Source organism: Bison bison, unplaced genomic scaffold (assembly GCF_000754665.1).
Source record: "Bison bison bison isolate TAMUID 2011002044 unplaced genomic scaffold, Bison_UMD1.0 scf7180017864163, whole genome shotgun sequence".
NCBI classification, from domain to species: domain Eukaryota; kingdom Metazoa; phylum Chordata; class Mammalia; order Artiodactyla; family Bovidae; genus Bison; species Bison bison.
Genome location: NW_011494735.1, coordinates 8666643 through 8680930, shown reverse-complemented (window position 1 = coordinate 8680930; position 14288 = coordinate 8666643). Strand labels below are relative to the sequence as shown.

Here is a 14288-nt window from a genome sequence, read left to right as displayed (position 1 = left end):
GGCTCCAGGGCTGGGATGCCTCAAGCCAACCAACCAAGAGGGTGGGAATACAACCCCTCCCATCAGCAGACAGGCTACCTAATGTCATCCTGAGCCCACAGCGCCTTGCTGAACATAACCCATGACATGGCCCTGCCCACCAGAGGGACAAGAGCTGGTGGAGTTGGACAGTGGGCCCAACTCCACACCAATGGGCCCACACCAGTCTTCTCACCCCCTAGGAAGCCTGCAAAAGCCTCTTAGACTGGCCTCATTCACCAAGGGGCAGATAGCAGAAGCAAGAAGAACCACAATCCTGCAGCCTGTGGAACAGAAACTGCAACTAACTTTTCTAACAGAAAAGGTAGACCAGATGCAACAGCAGAGGAATATGTCTTATACAAGGGAACTTGATACATTCCCAGAAGAACCACCGACTGAAATAGAGACAAGCAATACAGATTCAGAGTACTGAAAGTAAAGATTATCCAAGATCTTGGGAAAAAATGGAGATACAGATACAAGAAATGCTTAATAAAGAGACGATCTGAAGAAGAAACAAACAGATGAACAAAACCTGAATGAAAAATACACTAGAAGAAATCAGTGACAGAATAAATGAGGCCAAAGAATGGTTAAGTGAGCTAGAAGACAGAATGATGGAAAGCACTGCCTTGGAAAATAAAGAAAAAAGAATAAAAAGAAATGAGGACAGTCTAAGAGACCTCTGGGACAACACTGAATGCACCAACATTATAGGGGTCCCAGGAGGAGGAGAGAGAAAGGGCCGGAGAAAATATCTGGAAAGATAATAGCTGAAAAATTCCCCCACATGGGAAACAGTCACTCAAGTCCAGGAAACACATAGTCCCGGGCAGGACAAATGTAAGGAAGAACACACTGAGACACACATTAATCAAATTGGCAAAAATTAAAGAGAAAATATTTTTAAAAAACAAGGGAAAAACAACACATACAACAGAATCCTCATAAGGTTGTCTGTTGATTTCTCAGCAGGCCAGGAGGGAGTGGCATGATATATTAAAAGTGATGAAAAAGAAGAACCTAAAACCAAGAATACTCAGAAAGGCTCTCATTCAGATCTGATGGTGAGATCTAAAGCTTTTAAGTTAGTCACCAAATCATAGGAGGAGAGAAAAAAGGGGGAAAAAAAGACCACTAAGAACATACCTATGTATCAGTAATTAGCTTAAACATAAGTTATTAAACGCTCCAACCTAAGGAAGTACAAAACAACCCGTATATACGCTGACTACAAGAGAGCCACTGCACGTCTAGTCACTACAGGCACTCTATGTCTAGTGACAGACAGACTGAAAGCGAGGGGCTGGACGTATTCCATACAAATGGAAATCAAAGGAAAGCTAGAGTAGCAATACTCATGTAAGACAAAACTGACTTAAAAAAAAGAAAAGGACTCTTATATGAGACAAAGAAGGATCTCAGTTCCCTGACCAGGGATTGAAGCCACACCCTCAGTGGTGAAACTGGAGTCCTAACCACTGGACAGCCAGGGAATTCCCATTACCTAGCTTTAGTTTACTGGCATCCATGTCTCTGGCTCTACATACAGGGTTTGAAAGCAAAAGTGTTACATTTCTTTAACAAATAGTCTACAATCCCCTTTCTTTAGTCACATACATTCCTTACGAACTTGGATTGAAGATACCACTTCACATGTTAGGTGGCTAAATAATTAAGTTACTAATTTTCATCAGCCTAGGATATCATTCTTTCCTCTTTCCTACAATCAGAGTATACAAACTGAAATAATTCTTTGCCAAAGAGAGTTTGATTTTTAATTTTATAATCAAGCCCAAAATGACAGGCGGCTTCCCACATGCAGCTCAAATGCATAGGGTGTTGTGAACCATGTTACTGGTACAAAGTTACTATTTAAGAGGCATGAGAGTAGGAAGAACAGAAGTAACTTAGTGAGTGAGTTAAATGTCTTTCCAACCTTCATATACTGCAGTGGGCTTATTTATTTTGACATCTGAGAGTTCATACTTACATTTTGTGTATTTATTATATTAAATTTACTGGCAAGTATTCAAGTTTCCATAATTGGGGCTTCTGAGAAATGAAAGGCAGGCAAGGCTCTGAGAAGCGCTAGGACCAGGGTGGCCCTTGGTCAGCTTACATTAAAGCAGCCCCAGGTGTTACCAGAGCAATCAAGTGGTAACATGACAAGAACCACAGGCAGGAAGGGGAGCAAGAGCCCTGTGTGGCGGGGACCAGGGCTGTGCCTCCAGCTAGAGCGCACACTGCCTGTGGAGAGCAAGACTTTGAAGCAGCTCATTTTCTCAGCACAACTGGCTGCTGCACTAAGACCCAGCATTCCCCGTATAAAGCAGAGCAGTGAGAAACAACAGCTCAGCTCAGAGCAGGAAGGACCCACTGGGCTCCCTCTGCCTCCAGGAACGGCAGGACTGCTGAAGACAACTGGGCAAAGTCATCGAGGACGATGGGAAACTTACCCGGGGTCAAAGACCCCTGGAGTGCGGCAGGTTGGTCCAGAGCAGGACTGTAACATCATCAGCCGATAGTTCATCTTTCCCAGCAGCTCTGGATCTATGCTTTTAGCAATGTTATTGAGTTGGTGTGGGTCTGCAGTCAGGTTATAGACTTCTACAAACACCTACAGGAAATGAAAAGATGGAGGAAAAAGAAGAGCAAGGGTTATCACATCTGAAGAAATACGCCTCACGTGAGATATTTCTAAATGGAAAGAGAGGAGGTGGATTAAAAACCAAGGCCTGGGAGAATAGCATCCGGTCTCAAGATCCTCAAAGAGCCCGAGGGTACGGAGCAGACAGTGGGCCATCTGTTCTGAGGGTTGAATTACTCTGAGTCTATGGCCCACGTGCTGGAAACGGGCCTCCAGCACTCCTGTGCCTTCAGGGAAAGTCAGGAGGGAAAAGCCTTCCTTCTATAATTAAAGCAGAGAACAGAAGGCAGGACTGTCAAATGGCAAGGGCTCAGAAACGAGACCAAGTAATAAGGTTACTGCGTGAGACTTGATATCTGAAGTTTATCTTTGCCTTACAGTTGTGAGGATTCAAATGAGAACAGATATGAAAGGAACCCATCTTATAAAAATGTTAAGTTTTCCTATTTTAGATACATAACACCACTTGAAGAAAGAGACGTTATTTCTAAAATGAGAGGCATCTAATAACACTATTTTCCCCTCCATCAGTACTTTGTTCTCCAGATTGGAGTTAAGTGATAGGCTCAGAAGATGTACATCAATTTTGCTTATAAAGGCTTCAAGGAGCTGCCCTCACACGATCACTTATAAAGCGGAAGGGACTGAGTTTGAGGGAAGCTCTCTTGCTTGTTCTCTGAAGTGCTTATGACCCACAAATAAATAGTGAGCAAGTCAATTTCTGAGAAACATGATGAGTGCTGGCTCCATACGGCAAAATGTAGGCTGCCAGATGGGGCAGGTGTGCACCCGCTGATGAAGAGTAAGAACAAGGGACTGGAGTGCGTGTGCTCCTCCAGATAATCCACACTGATCCGGGCTGGCTGAAAGCCACCTTCCTCCAAGGATGCTGCCTTTAACCTGCTGATCCATGTGAGCAGCACTGGTCTATGCTGTGCTAGGAACAGGGGGGTCTGAGCCAGCTGCTGGCCAGGAAGCTTTCTAGGAAAGGCCCCCGACTCCTTTCATCTCCATAGAAGTTCTTACCCTCACCCCAGACCAGGCATGTAGCATTCTGGAAAAGTGAACCGTGTGTATTTCAAGTGTATGTGTGGGAGGTGGTGGAAGTAGAGAAAGCCCCACCCAGCAAGGTCAGTTAGAGAAGTCAAGTATGGCCTTGTGGAATTCTATTTCCTTAACCAATGGAGACATAAGTGTGAGTATAGATAAGAATTGGGAGATTGTGACTGACACACGTATGCTACCATGTATAAACAGATAGCTAGTGGGAAGCTGCTCTACAGCACAGAGAGCTCAGCCTGGTGCTCTGTGATGACCCTGAGGGTGGGATGAGGGAAGGGGAGGGAGGTTCAAGAGGAAGGTGATATATGTATCCACACACAGCTATGCACTTCACGGCACAGCAGAAACTAACACAATGTCGTAAAGCAACTATGCTGCTGCTGCTGCTGCAACTTTACCTCAGTGAGAAAATAAACCCCATTGCCCCAGGAACAGTCCTGGAATTTCTCTTCGGCCACCAAGTCCAGCTAACAAAGCCCTGGCAATAGACACAAGGGGTGGCGGGGCAGCAGGCCCTCTTACCTCCTGGTCATCAAACTCGCAGTACTGTAAGTCCCACCGTTCTGACATGGTCCTCACACAGGCATAGGTGTTGTTATATGCATCTTCACACACACAGTCAGGGAAGCATTGCTGTAGGGACATTGAAAAGTTAGCTGAAGAGCACCTTCAACAGTGACAAATGCTACTTGCATACAGCAGCAGCCAGGCTGGCTTGAGCCAGACATACAACTGGACAGAAAGGAGGAAACTTTCCACAGAGAAGTAAATTGAAAACAGACGTGAGACTCAGCTCCTACTAAGGGCTGACTCGATTAAGGAACATGAGGTGTGGCTGCTGTGTGTGTAGACTGCTGCCATCCCTGCCTGCTAATCTCCTGACAGGAATGAGTTCTAACGAGCCCCTGTAAATATACAGGTTGGTAAGGAGAAGAAATCACTACGCAGGTGAATCACTCTGCAGGTTTTTTTAGGTACTTTCATCCTCAAGGCTTGGGGAAAGTCTGAAATGAGCTTTGTGGAATCATTTGCAGTAAGTTGTTTATGAGCACTCTTATCACCAAATAGGACTTGACTTTGATTCCATCAAGTCTTCCATACCATCTTTTGGTTGGGTTTTTACTATATTTTAACATGTCAGTGTCAGGCTTCCATTTGGAGTTGACTCTGTTACCCATTCTCTAAAGAGTGGCTGATGTCGCTCATGTCCCCTCCATGACCAGTCTGGCTGCCACCAAATCAAGATGCTCATGCTGGCCCGCTTATAGGTGGAAACCCTGTCTCTCTGCTGGATGCCACTGATCACATCCCTAACGAAAAGTGGTACCACAGTTGGGATGGGTAGAAGAAAGGAAGGGGTCCTGATAAAGTAAGAAGGAGGGCAGATTTGTGAACTTGGTATAAAAACTAGAAGAATTCGAAGTGTCCGTTTTTGACGGTAGGTCGGCAGATCATTTTCAGGATTACTTTTACCTTTGTTTATCTCCTAACCTCCCAGAGTCAAGTGACAAAGTGAAAGGAGGAGGACTGAGATTAACTGAGTTTCAGCACTTGGCACGTGTAAACCCACGCCAGTTGTGCCATCCGTGAGAGGGCGTCTAAGACAACTTGCGCCACACTCACAGACACTCCAGGACTCAGGGAAGGACACGTGGGGTCGGTGACGTTGCGGCCTTCTCCCTGATATTCCACCAGGACGTCTGATCGCCAAGTCAGATTACTGGCCCCTTTCTAGAAAGAAGAGCAAAAGTGGTTTCAATGAGGCGTACAGAGTAGGCTAAAATCACAATGTTATTCATTCTACCACTCAAGGGGTCCTGGGAGTCAAAATGAACTGACCGTTCAGTAACTGAAGGGAATGACTAAAATGGAGGCATTTGAAGGCTACCGAGTATCACGTCCAGTTGTAGAGTCCTCACATGCTCTGTCGCTCAATCATGTCTGACTCTTTGTGTCCCCATGGCCAGGATCCTCTGTCCATGGGATTCTCCAGGCAAGAATACTGGAGTGAGTTGCAATTTCCTCCTCCAGGGAATCTTCCCAACCCAGAGACTGAACCCATGTCTCCTTTGTCTCCTTGCATTGGCAGGTGGATTCTTCACCACTGAGCCACCTGGGAGACCCCCAGGATTCTCACAAGTAATGTCAAATGCTTTGAGCATAGTTATTTCTCAAGACCACTCCTGTGGAGCAGGTCAGGAATGGAAACCAACGAAGTCGTGAAGCAAGAATCAAAGTTGTATGGCAAGGTGCTGAAAGTTCAGATCAGACTAAACAATACTGTCTATAAACTCTAAAAATTCGTCTAAGCTAGTGCTGAGAAATTAAATATGGCTGGTGAGCTAAGGACTGTAACAGGACTTGATGGTCAACAGGTTCTTGATGGTCAGAACGAAGATACCATACATATATAAACTCATTTCATTTTTGCTGCACATCAATGGAGCAGAAGGAAAAGAGCAACGGCATTTGAAACGGGAATGTTTAAGACAGGCACACAAATGGTGAAAAGGAGAGGGAGTTTGGGATCAAAAGGACAGTGTAAGGCCAGGGTGGAAGCAGGACACCTGGTATGTGGGTTCCTGATACCCAGCTTTCAGACAAGGAAGATAGCCAGGTCCCAGGGGGCATTTACGAAACTGCAGAGAAATTAATTATACATAGCATAATGACTTTAGCCCTGTAGTGAAGTTGGTTTTTTTTTTTCTAACTAGAAATAAGATTAACGGTGTAAGATTTGTTTAGGAAGAGTGAAGAGATAAAAATTTCCCTCTATATGATCCTATAGATTTATTGCAATTCCAGCCAAAGCCCAAAATGATTTTTTAAGCAATCTGAAAAGCTGTTTTTATAAACTTTACATGGAAGATAGAAGAAAGATAACTGTCTTTTAAGATACCCCTAAGAACAACTCTTAAGAGACCCCTAATAACCCTAAGAGAGAAGTGTACACATGCAAGGTTTAATTATACAGCTTTGTAACAGCACACTGGTTGAGGGACAGACATATTTGTGTAACAGAAAAGACAATTGAGTATTTATAGAAAAAGAAATGAAACTGAATTCCTGACTCCTACCATGCAAGAAAACCAATTCAAGATACATCAAGGACTCAAAGGTTAAGAGGCAGAACTACAGAATTTTCAGAAGAAAATTTGGGAGAACTATTTTCTGACCTCAAGGTTCAAAAGTATTTTTATAAACAAGACACAAAGGACACTAAATCATCTCATAAAAGAGGTGCTTCACACACTCCTGCACTGTCATATCTTAATGCAGGGAGAAGACAAGTCACAAACGGGGAATATCATGGCAAAAAAGGCATTTCACAAGGGAAGAAACACAAAAGACGTAAGTGAAAGATGACTCACTGATCAAACACCCAACTGAAAAAACAAGCAAAGGATCTGAACAGACATTTCTCCAAAGAAGATATACAAATGTCCAACAAATACACGACAAGGTATGTTTGTGACAACAAATCAACAAGATTAGTCATTAGGAAAATGCAAATCAGAACCACAATGAGTCCCACTCATACCCACTCAGTTCAGTCGCTCAGTCGTGTCCAACTCTTTGCGACCCCATGAATCTCAGCACGCCGGGCCTCCCTGTCCATCACCAACTCCTGGAGTTCACCCAGACTCACGTCCATCGAGTCAGTGATGCCATCCAGCCATCTCATCCTCTCTCGGCCCCTTCTCCTCCTGCCCCCAATCCCTCCCAGCATCAGAGTCTTTTCCAATGAGTCAACTCTTCGCATGAGGTGGCCAAGTACTGGAGTTTCAGCTTTAGCATCATTCCTTCCAAAGAACACCCAGGACTGATCTCCTTTAGAATGGACTGGTTGGATCTCCTTGCAGTCCAAGGGACTCTCAAGAGTCTTCTCCAACACCACAGTTCAAAAGCATCAATTCTTCGGCGCTCAGCTTTCTTCACAGTCTGACTCTCACATCCATACATGACCACAGGAAAAACCATAGCCTTGACTAGACGGACCTTTGTTGGCAAAGTAATGTCTCTGCTTTTCAATATGCTATTTAGGTTGGTCATAACTTTCCTTCCAAGGAGTAAGTGTCTTTTAATTTCATGGCTGCAGTCACCATCTGCAGTGATTTTGGAGCCCCAAAAAATAAAGTCTGACACTGTTTCCCCATCTATTTGCCATGAAGTGATGGGACCACATGCCACGATTTTCGTTTTCTGAATGTTGAGCTTTAAGCCAACCTTTTCACTCTCCTCTTTCACTTTCATCAAGAGGCTTTTTAGTTCCTCTTCACTTTCTGCCATAAGGGTGGTGTCATCTGCATATCTGAGGTGATTGATATTTCTCCCGGCAATCTTGATTCCAGCTTGTGCTTCTTCTAGCCCAGCGTTTCTCATGATGTACTCTGCATGTAAGTTAAATAAGCCAGTTGACAATATACAGCCTTGATGTACTCCTTTTCCTGTTTGGAACCAGTCTGTTGTTCCATGTCCAGATCTAACTGTTGCTTCCTGACCTGCATATAAGTTTCTCAAGAGGCAGGTCACGTGGTCTGGTATTCCCATCTCTTTCAGAATTTTCCAGTTTATTGTGATCCACACAGTCAAAAGTATCAAAAGGCAAAATGATAGGATACTGAAAGAGGAACTCCCCAGGTCAGTAGGTGCCCAATATGCTACTGGAGATCAGTGGAGAAATAACTCCAGAAAGAATGAAGGGATGGAGCCAAAGCAAAAACAATACCCAGTTGTGGATGTGACTGGTGATAGAAGCAAGGTCTGATGCTGTAAAGAGCAATATTGCATAGGGACCTGGATTGTTAGGTCCATGAATCAAGGCAAATTGGAAGTGGTCAAACAGGCGATGGCAAGAGTGAATGTTGACATTCTAGGAATCAGTGAACTAAAATGGACTGGAATGGGTGAATTTAACTCAGATGACCACTATATCTACTACTGTGGGCAGGAATCCCTTAGAAGAAATGGAGTAGCCATCATGGTCAACAGAGAGTCCGAAATGCAGTACTTGGATGCAATCTCAAAAACAACAGAATGATCTCTGTTTGTTTCCAAGGCAAACCATTCAATATCACAGTATTCCAAATCTATGCCCCAACCAGTAATGCTGAAGAAGCTGAAGTTGAATGGTTCTATGAAGACCTACAAGACCTTTTAGAACTAACACCCAAAAAAGATGTCCTTTTTATTATAGGGGACTGGAATGCAAAAGTAGGATGTCAAGAAACACCTGGAGTAACAGGCAAATTTGGCCTTGGAACACAGAATGAAGGAGGGCAAAGGCTAATAGAGATTTGCCAAGAGAACACACTGGTCATAACAAACACCCTCTTCCAACAACACAAGAGAAGACTCCACACATGAACATCACCAGATGGTCAACACCGAAATCAGACTGATTATATTCTTTGTAGCCAAAGATGGAGAAGCTCTATACAGTCAGCAAAAACAAGACCAGGAGCTGACTGTGGCTCAGATCATGAGGTCCTTATTGCCAAATTCAGACTTAAATTGAAGAAAGTAGGGAAAACCACTAGACCATTCAGGTATGACCTAAATCAAATCCCTCACACCCACTAAGACATAGTAAAAAGATAACAGCAACTGATGGCAAAGACGTAGAGAAACTGAATCCTTTTACACTGCTGGTGGGAATATACAGAACAGTGCCATCACTTTAGAAACAGTCTGGAAGTTCCTCAAAAGGTTAAATAGAAAAATCACCACATGACCTAGCAGTTCTACTAAGGATACACTCAAGAGAATGGAAAACATTAGCTCACCCAAAAATCTATATATAAATGTTCACAGCAGTGTTACTCATAGAGTCAAATGGGAAACAATGCAAATGTCTATCAACTGATGGCTGGATAAATACGTGGCTGGATAAATACATGGAATACTACTGTTTAGTAATAAGAAGGAATGAAGTAGTAACGTGTGTTACAATGGGGATGACCCTTGAAGACAGCTCAGTGTTTTCAGCCAATCACAAGAGACCACATACTGTATGATTCTATTTACAGAAAATGTCCACAGCAGACGATCTGTAGTGACAGAAAGGAGTGCCTGTCTGGTGCTGAGAGAGGGAGCCTGGAGTGACTCCTAGTGTATCTGGGGGTTTCTTTTTGGGGGTAATGAAAATGTTGTAAAGTTAGATTATACTGAAGTTGTACAACTCTGACTATATCAAAACCTAGTGAGCTGTCAACTTTAAACTGGTGAATTGTATAGTAAGGGAATTAAGCTGTGAAAAAAGTGATTCATCTCATTAATAAAGAAATGTACCGTAGAACCAACTATAATTTTGTTGTTTTTCACCCCCTAGATAGGCAAAAAAATGAAGCAGTCTGATAGCTTCATATAGAGCAAAAGGAATTCTTACACATTACTGGTGGAATATAAACTGATGATGATTTTGGACAATAACTTGGTGATATTTGTAGGAATGAAGATGTGAGGTTCCCGTGACCTTGGTGTGTATACACATGCTCACTGGGAAACACGTATGAGAATGTCACGGCAGCACCATGCCTAGAGCAAAACTAGAATACCACAAATGTACAACTGATAAAAAAATATAATTAAGAGGTGAAGCATTCCTTCTTATGATGGAATATTAGGTATCAGTGAACAATATCGATCAATCTGCAAACAATGCTGAACTGGAAAAAAAGGCTTGATTACAACTAGTAGAATGTCATCTTTAGAGTGCAAAACAAGATAGGTATTTTTCCCTCAAGACAGGTATGTTGTTTATGGCTACGTACATGATAACTACTAAAAAAATAAAAGCCAGAGAGTAACAACCATAAAATTCAGAAAAGTGATAACTGGTAAGGGCAGGTAAAGGGGTGGGATGGGGAGGAGTGCATAGGAAGACCCATCAATATGAGGAGTATTTCAGTTCTTAAATGGGATTATGGGTTCATGGGTATTTCCTGTGTTTTATAACTTACATGAGTGACATGTACTCTCTTGGATAAGTCACACCTCACCTAATAATTGTGACAGATTCATACAAATCAGTAAGAGTTACCTATAATATAGAGTACTGATCCGTCAAACTTCTCTATGCCTAAACATATTCACACACATTTTTAATGAAAAAGAGATGCTGTTTGAAACCTCCTTTTCTCCCTGCAGTATGTGGTGGTCATCTTTCTAAGTCAATATATACTTACGCACATCATTTAGTGCTGCTTCAATAGTCTTGTTTAATTTTGCCACAATGTGACCAATTCCCTTCTGTATATTCAGGTTTTATAATTTTCTTCTATTACTACTGTATGTAGGGTTTTTTAATTAAACTTTTTATTACGTATTGGGGTACAGCTGATTAACAATGTTGTGACGGCTCCAGGTGAATATTACACGCAGTTCTTTATAGTTAGCACTGTGCAGTGCCAGACACAGTAGGTACTCAGATAATTCTTGAACGAATTTTGTTCTCTTAAGAGTAAATTCCTAGATCTGCTTGATGTGTGTACTCTGAAGTGATGTGTCTTATTAAATTAGCCTACTGATAGCTTATGCTGATTACACTTCAATGAGTCTGAGTAGCTTTCATTTTTTTTCAGACTTCTATAATTACTGGGTATTAATCTTTTTCATCTTTGCCAGTTCTACAGGCAATAGGGGCCTCCTTCAGTTAAGCCTTTCTTTGATCAGCATTGAAGCAATCTTTTTGCACTGACTAGTCATTTTTAATTCCTCTGAGAATTGATTAGTTACTTCTTTTGCCTATTTTTATACTGAGATATTAATTTTCACTTTTAAGAATTCATCTGTTAGGATTAGTTACCCTTTTTCATATATGCTGCAAATATTTTCTCAATTTGTTACCTGTCTTTGTGTATGATGGGGCTTTTGGGGGAAGAAGGAGAAAAGGAAGGATACAGAACTCTGTTTATATGTGTCTAGTCTTTTTAAAGAAAGCTCCTTCCCACTACAGATATGAGAAAAGCTGTATTCTCTGCTTCCCAAATTTAATAGTTTTAAGATTTAAAGGGTCTCCCCTGAAGATTTAAAATTTAACTCTACTTATACAACCTGGAATTTACTTCAGAGTCTTGGCTCAGGGCTGATTGAGAGCTTTATACTCACCAAAATGGGCAAAAAAGACATCCCATCCATCTGGGTCTTATTCAGGCTATAGCCCGCAATGTCCAGAATAGTAGGGCCCAAGTCAATGTTGGCAACGAGCATCTATGAGAAAGAGAAAGAAACAATAAATTGACTCAGAACACAGCTGGTCTCATTTTCCTTTTCTATCTACACTAGAGTTCTCGTTCCCCAAACCCATCCTTGAAACAAGCAGCACTTTCTATTATCTTTTGTACAAACCATACTTCCTATTGCATATATTCAAATATAACTATGACAATTTAAGATATAAAACATAAAGCCTTATAAAGTTTATAATACAGGCCCCTGGGAAGTTATGCTTATTTTACACAGTTATTGACCAAAACATTTTTCAAGATTCCTTTAGGATTGCCTTGAGTCTGTTATGAATGATGAGAAATATGTCAGGCTACTTTATACAATAGTTTTCCACCTTGATTATTCTCACTAGTTCACTACTTGACTTCAAATTGACTCCTGACATTTTTGAAAGGCTCAAAGGTTGAATGCTTGTCGCCCATTAGGGTATCCGCCTTTTAAATACTTTTTCAAAGTGACAACATGGCTAAAAATATTTGCAGTAGGCTTTGGAGAGTGCAGAAAATTTATCTCAACAATGCCTCAGTAAGTTTCCTTAATAAGCACAAAACCTGGATGTTTAAATAAAAAAATCCTAGAAATTAAACACTGTGTAGCATTTATTCCTTGACATATCTCCTTGATTTACTGGATAATTTTCCTTCTGTACACAATATCTCTACCAGGTCTAAACCTGCATAGTCCGATAGAGGATAGAACAGGAGTCATATGTGTAACTTAAAATTGTCTAGTGACCACCCTAGTGGCTCAGACAGTAAAGAATTTGCCTGCAATGCAGAAGACCCGGGTTCTATCCCTGGGTTGGGAAGATCCCTGGAGAAGGAAATGGCTACCCACTCCAGTATTCTTGGCTGGGAAATACCATGGACAGAGGAGCCTGATGGGCTATAGTTCATGGGATAGCAAATTGAGCAATTAATACTCTCACTTTCAATGATCACACTAAAGTAGAAAAAAAAGAGGTAAAATTTATTGCAAATGTTTAACTATTACTATTTAATATATAAGCAATACAAAAGAAAATGATGAGATTTTACTTTATAAAAAATTTTGAACCAATTATTTGAAATCTGGTATTCTGCATCTCAGTCTGGAGTATCCCATATATGTTCTGGCTCAACAACAACATGAACTTTTGTAGCAGAGGGCATAGGTCTAGAAGTCACATGGTCACAGGCTAGAAAAAGCCTTGGAATGATGACACAATCCAGGGAAATGAAAAGAACTAATGTTCACCAAGTACCTACTCCGGGCCAGTTCCTAACGCATATCCTCATTTAAGCCTCACCACGATTCTAGGAGCTTCCCCGGTGGCTTGGCGGTAAAGAACCTACCTGCCAATGCAGGAGATCCAGGTTCAACCCTTGGGTGGGGAAGATCCCCTGCAGAAGGAAATGGCAACCCACTCCAGTATTCTTATCTGGGAAATCTCATGGACAGAGGAGCCTGGCGGGTTACAGTCCATGAGGTCGCAAAGAATCAGACACGACTTAGGGACTGAGCATCCACGCACCATCCTAGGAAGCAGTATTTCCCCCATTTTACAGATGAGGAAACGAAAAGAGAAGTAACTGAAACAAAGTCAGCAGCCTGTAACTGGAAAAGCTGTCATTTACTAGAAATGTACCAGTCAAGAAAACTGTAGAGAAAACTCAGATCATCTTAGGAGAAGCCAAAAGGGGTTAAAAAAAAAAAACAACAACAAACTAATCCTGCTACTTTTAATTTAAAAACAAAACCAAAGTGCAGACACAAAAGGCAAGAAGACATCTTCTGAGTAGCAGCCAGGTTTCCTGGCTCCTGGAGAAGGAGTGATGGTTCCTGGAGGGCAGAGTAGTATACATATCCTGGCTCTGAATCAATTAGTATAACTCTGCAGCTGTTGGAAATTAACCTTCAGTAGTAGGCAACTCAGGAAAAGCAATCCATACGTTAGTGAGGATAAAAAACACAAAAACTATGTCTCTGGGGATTGGTGTTGGGCGGTATCTTTCCTGGTTCCAAGTCCCCCAGGTGGACTAAGCCACTTAGGAGACAGTCAACAAGAGTGAGTATGAATATGAAAGAGACCATGGCAGGAAAAGACAGACAAGGAGAGATACCACCTCCAGAATCAGATAAATGCAACAAGACTTCAAAATGTGGCTGACATATTTTCAATGATGTCCAGAACATGAATGAAGCCAGTCCCACAGGTATTATTAACATGTCCAAGGCACCAAAATAATGAAATGGACAGACATATAAAACAGTGACTGCCTGGCTCAGCCATCAGCTAGGGGTGGGAATGCCCTCTAGTGGCAGTCTGTTCTGCGTGTGTGTGGCC

The 14288-nt window shown here is 42.0% G+C and overlaps 1 protein-coding gene across 1 annotated transcript in view; it reads right to left on the bottom strand.

The window, feature by feature from the left end:
• Positions 1-14288, bottom strand: part of GNS (glucosamine (N-acetyl)-6-sulfatase) — a 50278-nt gene that overhangs the window by 4593 nt on the left and 31397 nt on the right. The window contains exons 10-13 of the mRNA XM_010841583.1: positions 11843-11944; positions 5357-5464; positions 4256-4366; positions 2481-2641 (exon numbers count right to left, since the gene is read on the bottom strand). Coding sequence (XP_010839885.1) covers positions 2481-2641; positions 4256-4366; positions 5357-5464; positions 11843-11944 — 482 coding nt within the window. The remainder of the gene's footprint in view (positions 1-2480; positions 2642-4255; positions 4367-5356; positions 5465-11842; positions 11945-14288) is intronic.